Source organism: Micromys minutus (assembly GCF_963924665.1).
Source record: "Micromys minutus genome assembly, chromosome: 12".
In the NCBI taxonomy this organism is placed as follows: Eukaryota; Metazoa; Chordata; class Mammalia; order Rodentia; family Muridae; genus Micromys; species Micromys minutus.
In genome coordinates, this window is record NC_137981.1 from 45939032 (window position 1) to 45951721 (window position 12690).

At 37.1% G+C, this 12690-nt stretch overlaps 1 protein-coding gene across 5 annotated transcripts in view; it reads right to left on the bottom strand.

Moving 5' to 3' along the window:
* Positions 1-12690, bottom strand: part of ZC3H13 (zinc finger CCCH-type containing 13) — a 58886-nt gene that overhangs the window by 37397 nt on the left and 8799 nt on the right. For 4 of the 5 annotated variants that reach the window (XM_080926043.1, XM_080926044.1, XM_080926042.1 and 1 more), the window contains exon 4: positions 11988-12099. The exons of the other annotated variant lie outside the window; for it this stretch is intronic. In XM_080926043.1, coding sequence (XP_080782169.1) covers positions 11988-12099 — 112 coding nt within the window. The remainder of the gene's footprint in view (positions 1-11987; positions 12100-12690) is intronic. 5 annotated transcript variants of the gene reach the window in all.

Consider the following 12690-nt stretch of genomic DNA (forward strand, 5'->3'; position numbering starts at 1 on the left):
AATCAATACAGTTCTCTGTATTGATTCATACCTATAGGTTTAAAATTGTCTACTTTTGAGTCACCCCAATATTTTTTCAATGCAACTTGGCTCTGCTCAGAGATCACACAGAACTTCTATTATCTTTCGTACACCATGCACTCAGGCTTCAACATGCAGGTAGACTTCAAGTTTGAAGATTATGTCTTTTCCAAATATACAGTAACCAACCAACTTCAAACGATAACATAGGAAATTATCTTGATAATACTTAAAGCTTTAACTCACAGGTGTGTTGGCTAGCTTTATGTCAACTTGACACAAGTTACAGTCATCTGAGAGGAGGATGCCTCAATTAAAAAATGTTTACATAAGATCTGGTTGCAAGCAAGCCTGTAGTACATTTTCTTAACTAGTGATTGATGAGGGAGGGCCCAGATCACTGTAGGTGGGACCACCTCTGGTGGTCCTTTGTCCTGTAAGAAAGCTGGCTGAACAAGCCAGGGAAAGGAAAGAAGCCAGTAAGCAGCACCCCTCCAATGGCCTTTGCATCAGCCCCTACCACCAGGTTCCTACCCTGCTTGAGTGCCTGCCTTGGCTTCCCTTAATGGACTGTGACTTGAATATGTAAGCCAAATAAACCCTCTCCTCCCCAAGTTGCCTTTGGAAATTAGTGATGCTTTATCACAGCAATAGTAACCCTATCTAATACAAAAAGGACACCCTATTTCCCCATTTTCTCTACTTATCAGCCTATAATGTGTTAAGCACATCAGTCCTTTATCACGTGGCAGCATAGTCTTCTTTCAGCTTCCTGGATTCCCTCAATAGAATGGTTTGACATCTTTTAATCTCAAACATACTAATTAGAAGCATAATCTTCTTTATTGTTCATCTTAGAGTTAGTCATTCCAAAATACATTTATATTGGAATACTGATATGCAACCACAGTAGTTTAGGCTAAACACTTCTGACTGGATTATTTACAGTTTTTAAAAGTGTGAAAGGTATTGCCGTCGTGATTGGTTACACTGATCGGAACCTGATAATATATATCTTTCCGCTAAAGACACTGCATAATACCTAAGTCATAGAACATAAAGAAATCTAGCTGATACTAAATTGAAAGCTTCATCACCAAGGGCTAGCTTTCATAGTGCTAGAAGATGCTATGCAAGTAACTGGAGGAGAAAATCAATTATCAGTCTCACCCAGCTGTGAACCCTATAGGCTACAGTAATGATCTACCTAGCAAGATATACCAACTAGTGCAATACTGACAGGAATGCTATGGGCTTATGACAGGAATTTTGACTGAACTTATGGCTTACTCCACAAGATGGAAACCATAGCTGGCACTATCAATGAGGCCAAGAACCTGCAGGTAAATAGGTCATAGGCCCCAGGGAGAGTCTACTACTACTATTCTGCTAAATGGATCTAGCATTAAAATGGCCAACGACTTATTGCCATCCCCACAGATTTGCGCATTTCTAAACATCACAGAGAAACTTTTTTTTTAAGTGTATGGCAATTAGTAGATACCCACAATTGGTCTAAGCCCAGAAAATAAGAGACTTCTAAGTGTTCTGCTCTAAATGGGTCATCTGTATATCCTCTCCACGTCCCCCAAATGGCTCCTCAGTTCAGGGACCTAAATAACAGGATAATAACTCTTAAGAGCCAGAGGTGATGGCTGGATTCAATGAAACAGTGTTTTCTGACACAAAAGGACAGCTAGTTGTACATAAGACTTCGAAACAATTCTAACAGCATGCACAAGACCTGCACAAGCTCAATCCAGACAAAATCCCATCATGGAGTAAAGAAGTGAGCATGAAGTCCTACCCTTAGCTGAGGAACTACTGGCATTTGGTTGCTGCTGAGAAAGAACAAGCCAGTTTTCTTTGATGGTGTGACTCTGACATACCATCAGCACTCTAGGGCAAGCCCTACACCCAACACAGACTGGATGACTAGCACTGGGGAAGAGAAGAGCAAGCCCATGGAAAGTTTCCAGGGTCAGGAGGTCAGGTAGGGTGTGGTAGGTCTGGGAGTTGAGGGGAGTGAACATGATCAGAATGCATCACATGACATTCTCAAAGATTAACATAGTTAAACATTTCAAAGCATATTAGTAACAGTGCTGCCTATGATCAACACGATGACCAAACACACCAATATTTTTATATCAAAGCCTAAAAATTTATCAACTAAGTGATATTTACAACTGGATCATTTCAGTTAAGACCAAGTTGTGATGCCTAAGTCTGTGCCTAGCTTGGTAAAATGTTTTAGGTTTCTTCCACTCCAGAAATCCGGTGTTAATGGAGTTTTAAATTACTTTTACTTATAGTTTCTTTTCTTGAACATTTACTTGTGGGACAGATTATACTTATTATAGTCTTACCTTACATAGTAAGGAGACATTACAATGAATCTAAAATAAAAGTATTGAGGCTAATAATTGAAAACCAATATTATAAGTGGATAAGTAGCCAAATAAAATGTTATGTCTTTGTAAGGAATATAATTCCAACATTACAGAAGGAACTGTATAATAACAATCTATAATTACAGAAGTCATTTATTAGAAAATTTAACTGAAAAAAAAATTAGATCCCAAGATTTCAAGTAGCAGCTTCCTACTGTATATCCTTCTTCCCCCATTTCTAGAAGGCTCTAAATATCAAAAAATTCATTATTAATCATTATCTCTCCAGATTCTATTGATTAGGACTAATTCTAGTCTCTAGAATTATACAAAACAAATTGAGTCCTTCTTCCACATGCTAATAACTCTTTAGATATTTGAACATCATTCCGAAATCCCTTCAACACCTTTTCTATCAGATACCTCTTGAGGCAGAGATATCTCATATTCATCACAGATTTATATTTCATGATTTTCACTTTTACTAATATACCATCTTCTTCTCTATACTAATATGCTATTTTAATTAGCTTTCTTTTGGTATAATAAAACATTTACCAAAAACAAACTGAGGGAGGAAAGGGATTATTACATTGAGGGGAGTCAAGACAAAAAGCTTAAGACTGAAGTTTCTTCTTAAAATAGAAGAAAATTTTTGGAAAAGAGAAATGAAAATTATTATACTTGATATCACAAATAGTGTTACTGTAGACTGAGCAACCCTAGTTCAAACCTCCAAAGTCAGAACTGTTCCATCTGTTTCTGAGCACCAGCACAGACCACATGGGAATCTGCAGTTGTCTTCATGTAAAGGTTCCACTAAAAATTACAGGTGCACAAAAACCAGCAAAATTGCTCTCAGGCTTAATTAACACATTCTATGAAATAAAAATAAATCTCATATTGAGATAGGGTTGCCATCCCCAAGGCAACTCACTATGTATAAGCAAATATCCTAAAACTTGGGGGAAAATCTAAAATGTAAAACACTCTGGTCTCCAGCACTTTCATCCCTGTTATCCCTAAAATGTGGAGACTGAAAAACAGAGACGAAACCAACAAGGGATAGGTTTGCCAGAAGAGCTATTAAAGAGTTCACAGAAAGATCACATTAAGATACACATGGATACTTACATTTCACAGAGAAATATAAATGAAAACTGAACTGACACACCATCAATTCCCCTATCCTGTTGGAAAAATAATTATGGCAAAACATACGAGAAAAGCAAAGGAAAACGAACAACCACCACACACACCAACAGCACGAGACTGCTTAGCCATGGTCAGGACACTGGCACAGCCGTCCTATTTCTTGAGATATAGCTTTCTCTAAGACACAATATACATGTATGTATGTATGTATGTATGTATGTATGTATGTATGTGTCAGGTACACAATCATTCACCACAGCTCTACAGCAGGAACAACACTGAAATAACCTAAATCCCCATGCACAAAAGACTGGTTGAATAATGCATGGTATAATTAAACAATGAAACACCACATTAGCTATCAAAAAGCCTGAGAAGTCTCTCAATATATTGTTATGGAATGATCACCAGTTTAAAACAAAACAAAACAAAACAAAAAGCTTAAAAGTCAAGTCACATATAAGGTCATCTTTTATGTATAAAAAACATATGCAAATCACAGATGTCTATCAACAAATGCATTTAACATATGCATCATACACTAGTGCACATATGTACAGATAAAGCAGAAGGAAAATAAATGTGGTCTATGAGGAACAAGTCAGAGCAATCAAAAGATGGACACCAAACTTTTTAAATATAAAAACAAACTGCTTTGAAACCACATATTTTGTGTTTACAAAATTAAAAAAAATTCTAATTTCAGTTTGAATGGCACAGATTAATCCATGTATTTGATTTGACTGCTTAAAAATACAGTAACTAGTTAAATTCCTAATAGCCAGATATATCCCAAACAAGGCATATCCTAAGAACTACAAAAAAATTTAACTTTTCAATAACCTATGCTTTAGTTATTCTCTCATTTCTATGACAGAGACTGCATAAAAATCAACTCAACACTGGAGAAGTTTATTTGGGCTCATATAGTTCTAGGGTACAGCCCACAGTAAGGAGGAACAGCAATCCAAACAGATCAGGAAGCCGAGACCAAACAGGAAGCAGGGATGGGCTAGAACCCAGAAGGCCCACCCTCAGTGACCCACTTCCTCCATGTGAAGCTCTATAGCCCAGCTGTCCATCTGCACATGTTCAACTTGCCAGATACAGAAGCCCAAAGACAACTAGGAGAGCAACAGAACACAAAATCATAGTAAGCTTAGCTCAGAGTAGTGACACATGTCTTCTTAACTGCAGTGCTAGCTAGACTGGTGAAACCAGAGTTCAAGGGTAGCCCAGGCTACACAAGAATGGGCCTTTCACTCCTAATCATAAACGTAATTAAAACATTGTACGAGTTTGTTTGTTGTTTTGTTTTTGTAACTCTATTACCAAGTTCAGGAATGAACTTTTTACATGTTGAGTTTCGATGTCAAAAGGTCAACATCACTATGACCCACCAAGACTGCGTTAAGCTGAGGACCAAGCTTCCAAACCACATGAGGCCATTTGAGATGCAAACTGTAACACCTTGCTAGTAACAATATTGTTAGTTGTTACTGTGAAACCACTAAATATAATATTAAATGGGTAATAACATAAAGAGGGACTAGAATTTTCTGCACAAGAAAGCAATACAATTATAAAAGCCCCGAAATCCTAAATCTGAATGATTAGAGCTTGTTTGTTTTTAAGAGAAAAATGCATACTTCCTGATCATATTTCATCAAAGGCCTTGAAACCCATGACTAATCTAACAGTAGTGAGCCTGTAAGTATCCAGTGTCTTGATATACCAGTAAGAGACTCCAGGACTCCTGGTCTAAGTATCTGAGTGCAGAAGTAAAAGGAAATGAAGGAACTACCCCAACTACTGAGGAGGTGTTGATAAATGACAGAGAGCCATGCACTAGGAAAACACATTTGCAATACATCTCACAAAGGACTGGGATCCAGAATCTAAGAATTACAAATGTATAAAAAGGCAAACACCCTAATTTGTGAAAAAACAAAAACAAACAAACAAACAAACCACTAGCAAAACAACAAGCCAATAAAAGGTATGTGAGTATTATAAAGAAAGAGCCAAAAATCCTTAAGAGATGTGCAACATCATTAACCCTCAACAAATACAATTATGGTCACCACATGCCAGCCCACCCGTGTAGAGACTTAGACCCTCATCCCGAAGATCTATTTAAATAACCCAAACCTGGAAACCCTAATGTCTGTCAACTCTTACAGGAACAAGCTCTGCTGAACCACAGACTACTAAGCAAGAGGGGCAAAGTACAGATACAGCCATGCGGCTGAAGCTTAAAAGTATTAACTACATAGAAAAAAACCAAGACAGGAAAATATACTACAGGGTTCCAACCAAAGATCTGAACACCTCAGGACTGTTTATATTTTGTATCTTGACTGTAGTGTACCACCTTGTTGAGAAAAAATATATACATGTAATGTGTGTACATATCAAGAATCAGACTATTTATTTAGAATGGGTGCATTTTACTGTTTGTAAGTTGTATCTCTACAAAGGAAGCTTTAAAAACAAGACTTCTGTGTCTAATATAAAGATGACCTACAAGCTAAGGATGTAGGACACGTGGACTTAGAAAAGTAACAATAATGGTGATAGATTAAAGTTGAAGATATTAGCAAGAACTCAGTTAGCTCAACATATAGACAAGTCACCAGAAACACACACACACACACACACACACACACACACACACACACACGGAATCAGGAGAGAGGGAAGGGAATGGTTCCATCGTTGCTGCAGTAAGCAGGACTCTTGCAGTGGAAGGCTTTAAGGTAGAAGGTTAAGAGTTACTGACCACATTCTGTTGTAATAATAAGTAAGGTACCTGTTCCCATGCGTCATTAGTTATGGTAAAAATCAAGTAGATAAATACAAGTAAGAATTCTTCAGAAAGAGTAAAACAATGTGAGTGCAAACAGAAAAGGGAGGAAGACACCAATTTAACAGTTTAGGAAGCTGATTGCTGGAGGATAAATTATCAAATGAGTGTTGACTAAAAAGGAAAAGAGGAGGTTAGGAGCAGGAATGTAAGTAGATATAAACGTGTTACCTGGGAGAACTTTTATAGCAAACGGAACAGAGATAATTTTGACATTAGCTATGGTAAGGCTTTTCTCATCCAGACAGAAATCATAAGATATAGATAAAAGAGGAACAAAGAACATGGCTGGGTCGGGGTAAGGAAGAGAGTTTCGGAAGGGACTGTAAAACAAAACTTGAAGTGTGTATTCCGGAAAAAACCTCCTCCAGACACAATGCACTAGAAACTAGAAACACTCTACACTAGAACATAGTCTTGATTCACAATGGGACAGAACTTAGCAACTAAGAATAGATAAAGACCTAGTATTGTAGTATGTGAATGAAATCAGACTAATACTCCAGGAATAGGCTAAATGTTGGCTAATCATCTTGAGCTCCCCCTACAAAGTAACTTCTGAACAAGTCATTTAAATAATAGCCAAACTAAATTGACTTATGATAAAATCAAGACTAAAGCAGATTCTCTACCTGAAGATAAGTAATCAGGTTAAAAACAGAAAATTAAAGCAACTGACAACTTTGGAGAATGGAAAGGGACTATCACTTTAAGTTTCAAAAAAAAAAGTTCATTATAGGAACAAGAAATGGTCATAAAATGACAGATTAAAGTAGCTGAATTAATTAACATGTAAATTAACATCAATCTAGGCATGATGACATCTGAGGAGTTGAAGCTAAAGCAGAAGATTTTGAGTTTTGAGGCCATTCTGACTTAAAGTATCATAGCCTGTCTCAAAACAAAAGCAACCTAGAAACCCCACAAAACAAAACATAAAACAAGTTCAAATCTTATATTTATTTTACCGCACTAGAAACTAAAGAAAAAGGCATTAATATACAAAGATAAACCTAAACCACTGTTCTTCCCCATCTGTCTAGTGGAAAAGGTCTATGCAAACAAAGGGATCACAGAGGGTTGCTAAGCCCTAATAAACACTTTCCTATTACAATTTAACTTACTCGTAAATGTGACTACTCAGCTTCTCTGAAGTGACAGTTCCTAAAACACATTTATACCTTTATCATTAACAAATGCTTAAATATTCTCACTGATTATATTCAGGGGTCAATATTGCTTTCAATGTTAATTTATTTGCTATATTCATGTTTTATACAGTAACAAGCCTCTGTTAGAGAATAAAACAAAATTAAGTTACAATATTTGAAAGGTTCTGTAGATGCATTAAAGTCCTTACTCAAGATTGACTAAGCCCCTCACTGATGTGGGTCAACTGTTACCTCCAGTTCAGATCAAGAAGGCTGCCTCTCTAATGGACACATGCAAGTACACTAGCAACCTTATATTCTTCACTGCCACATCAGAGGAAAAGATAAAGCAGGGAAAGGAAGTGTTAACACACTTTATTTAAGTCAGTACATCCGTAGTCATCTCACTATGAAACCAGGTGAAACTGACTTATTTACTGTTGATACTTTGTGTCTGAAACTCAGTACGTAGGTGATACGGCCATTTCAATTGAGACAAGCCATCGGAGACAAGTCACCAAGGCTCGAGTCTGCACATCAGTACTCCTTTTGCTTAAAGTGAACTGAACAGTACCTCAGCCCTCATCCAATGTTCAGAGCTACAGCAGGATACAAGCACACAGTATCAGTTCTTCAAGCACATCAGTCCTTTAAACACTTCAAAACTGACTACATTATATTTCCCTCTTTTTGTCTTCTCGCCCATAAACCTACCCTTACCTATGCCATGTTTTCTGGTTTTGAAGGGAGTTGTTTACTTTGTTATGCATGAAGCTGTCTCCTCACAAAATCAAGAATACAGCAAACTTATAATTCAGACATACTGGAATTATCAGTAAAAAATTGTCAATCTGTGAACTCTTGAGAAATTACTGCCTATCTTAGATCTGCCTGTGTCATCCAGACCCTAAAACCAATTTCATCTCCTCTAACAGGAGTCACTACAGGAAGAAAGCATCACACACTGCTGAATACACCAGAGACAGAGAGAATCTGTTCATCTGTCATGCAGAACACCCAAATACTCACAAACCCGAAATGCTACCAAATTAAAGTTTCCATTTACTTAAACACTAAACTTACTCATACCTTGCTATTCTTGAAACACTTAACCCACCATTCGGGTAAATATGAAGCTCGATACCTTTGAGGATGTTCTCAAAATCAATTACTTTTAAGGTTTACTCATTTTTACATGTGTGCTTTGCCTGGATATATGTCTGTATATCACTTGTGTATCTGATGCATTTACAGGCCAGAAGACGGTATCAAATCCCTTGGGACTGGTGTTACAGATGGTAGTGAGCCACCACACGGCTGCTGGGAATTGTACTCAGGTCCTCTGGAAGTGCAGCCAGTTGCTCTTAACTGCTGAGCCCTCTCTCCAACCCCAGACTTTAAATTTTGCCATCTACTAACATGATCTGGACATATAAGCCTTATAACAATATGTATGCTTAAATATACATTAACAACCTAAATTAATGCTGACATCCAATTCCTATTAACAGACTAACGTATATTTAAATTGGAGAATAGAAGAGCTATTTTAATATCACTATATGTCATTTATTAAGTAGTCAGCATACAATGGCCAATTCTACCCGTCACCATAACATACCAAGAAAGCCAGTTCCTAATTTATAGAGGAGAAAACTGAGACTAATACCTAGAAGTGCTGTGTTTGAATTGTAAATCCTTATATCTGCCCCTTACATTAACTAATTACAGTTTAAGTAGTCAATGCTACAGCCTGTCATGTGATCTCAGAAGAGTTATGTTTTAAAGAATCAGATGTGCATATGCATACACATACCAGACACACAGATGCATGGGGTAAAGGGAGAGGTTCAGAGCTCATTTCTTTAATATTTTAGGACATTTCACTCTTGATATTATTTATATTTTATATGAAATATATAAAAGTCATAAATCTTTATGACCTTGTATCATAAAAGTTTCACAAATAACACCTAGAGTAAGCAACAATAAAAATTTAAAAAGAAAGTGGTAAGCTGAATTTCATAAAAATCAAAATTTTTTGAGCTTTTAAAGACCAGGGTCAAGAATGTGAAGACTGGGGCTGGGGGATAGCTTGGCACAATGCTTGGTGAGCAAGCATAAGGATGTGAGGTCTGACCTCCAGCTCCCACGTAAATACTGGATGGTGGAACACATCCCTAATGCAGTACTAGAGACTGAAGACAGGTGGATCCCAGGGGCACAATGGTTAGCCAGTCAAGTCAAAATGGTGAGCTCTGGGTTCAATGCTATGCCCTGTCTCAACATAGGGTGTACAAATGCCAGGCAGCACTAGGTAGACTCAGTGGGGTTAGAAAACGAGCACACAAGCTTGGGAAAGAAAGGTTATGTGGAAGGCAGGATAAAGGAGAGGAGCTGGTGTAGAGGATCTGACTGGAACGTGTATACACATGTATGAAACTCCCAAACAATTTTAACAAGGGTTTTCATTTGTTTAATATAGTGGAAAGTGACAGAGGAGAAAACCAGCATGTGACTCACACTGCAGTGAGAGCCTACACAGCACCAGCTTCTGCAGAGATTGAGGCCAGAAGACTGCCTGAGCCTGGCAGCCTGGTGTCACGACAGGTCAAGAGACATAGCAAGACACTGGCCTCAATTTGGAAAAAAATTTTTAAATGTAACAACAATGCACAAAATGGTAGAAAATTTGTCTTAGGTACCTTAAAAATGAAAGCAAATGATTATATATTAATTCTGATAACTTTTCTTCAGTTTTAAGCTATTTGGGATAAAAAGAGTAAAAAAAAAAACCAAAAATTTAAAACTGCAATCTAATTTTTTGCTATTTTTAACTTATAAGAAAATTACTTGTATTTGTATTAGACACTAGTAAAGCAAAATAACTTATACTAGAAATCTGATAGTATATAAATATACAACTATTTTACAATATTACTAACGAAAAAAAGAAAGAATTGGACACTTGAAACCATAAAAAATATATTTTACTTGTACTCAAAAAATAAAGACAGCTCAATTTTTAAAAATGGGCAGAATTTTTCCAAATATGTACCAAGAGCTAGTGAGTATGTTCATGGTGTTTGTCACCCTTGGCTATTACAAAGCAAAACTACAATTAAATTAGGAGCTGGAAAAAATTGGAGAAACTGGAACCTTCATATCTCACTGTCAAGAAGTGAAAGCAATGTAATCTCTAAATGGCAGTCTAGCACAGTGGTTCTTAACCTGTAGGTCACAGCCCCTTTGAGGGTCGAACCACCCTTTCACAGGGGTGACATATCAGATATCCTATATATCAGGTACTTACATTCAACAGTAGCAAAATCATAAGTAGCAACAAAATAATTTTACGGTTGGGGGTCACAACATGAGGAACTCTACTTAAGAACACAGCATTAGGAACCCTGAAAACACTGCTCTAGCACTGACCCTCAGCGTGACAAGATCTAGAAACACCAGGAGACAACTCTGGACTTTTTAAGCTGGTTAGTTGAAGTGGGAAAATCCAACCTATGGACAAGAGTCATGAACTGAATACCAAGAAGAAGGGAACTGAGAACAGCCTGATGCTCTCAGCCTGCCAGCTATGAATGAAAATGACCAACTCTGTGCTCCTGCCTCCACATACCCGTCATGATGCACATGGTACCATCAAATTCTGCCGCAAAATAAACGGCTCCTGACTAGCATTTTGTTACAGCCACAGCAAACAACCCAACAGACCATGTATTCAGTGATTCTGTTCTCCCAGGATAAATCCAAGAAAAATGAACTCATGATAACCAAGAACTTGTACATGAATCTTCTCACTCACATTATGGGGGGGAAGTGGGAAGAACCCAAATATTCATCAATGATAAGTGAAAAGAGAGAATACAGAATGCTAACAGAATATTCTTTAGGAAAAAAAAAGACAAGAGAATAATCTTCCATAATATTAGAAACTAAGGAAGCTACTCACAAGAGATAACACCTTATGCAATCCATTTAAAGAAGCACAAAGAGTGGACAATTTATAAAACAAGAAGTGATGTCATGACTGCCTAGGGCTCCTGGTCCGTGGGCAACAGGGGTGGTTGATAGAAGAGATGGAGTTTCTTTACAGAGGGATGAAAACTGAGCACAGAGACAGCTTCACAACTGTAGCCTACATTTAGATACTCATGAGTTTCAGGAACATACAAAACCTTTTAAGTTTAGCCTAAGCTCTGCTGGTCATTTTAAGTTCATAGAAGAACAGTTCCTCAGGGAATCTCTGCCCCTTAAATTTATTCACACAGGACATTACCATGTCTAATTATAGACTTACCACATATTAATCACATATTAATCACACAACTTAATATTTAAAATGGAATTTATGGAATAGATGGCTACTGAAGCTTATATGCCTACCCTAACAGGTGAGGCTGACTCCTCTGTGTTCCGTTTCTGAGATTCAGAATCCACATCCTGACGCTTATTCTTCATTCTTTCTCTGAGATCACCTGTAGGTCGTTCTGGTGACCTTTGATACAAAACAAAGCAACAAAAACCAGTATTTATCTGATGTCTTATAAAAACAATATAAATAATTTCACAAAGACATAATGTTTCTGTCTTTGGTGCCTAATTTCTGAAAAATAATGTTTCCGTTTATTAAATAATATGAGAAAAATTTACAACTTTCTCCTAATGCCACTCAAGATACATGTTAACTTCCATTGTGATGAATACTGGTAATATGAAAAAGAAACAATGTATAAACTGAAGAAAATGAGTATGTAAACAGCAGCTTGAGTTACCTCCTGTTCACCACCTAAAGATAGCAGACATATTGTAGATGAAGGATAATGAGAAAGGTTAAGTTACAAAGTTGCAAAATTATTTCAGAGACAATAGCATTCCCATCCAAATATGTATGTAGTTGGATAGACTATCAACTAAAACCTACTTACTTCATGCACCTTAAAAATGATAGCCAATAGCCATCAAGACAGCTCAGTGGGTAAAAGTGATTGTCATTATGTCCAAAGGAGAGAACAGACTCCCAAAAGCTGTCCTCTGACCTTCACATTAAAATGTGGAGTGCCCGCATGAGTGAAAACAGACACACACA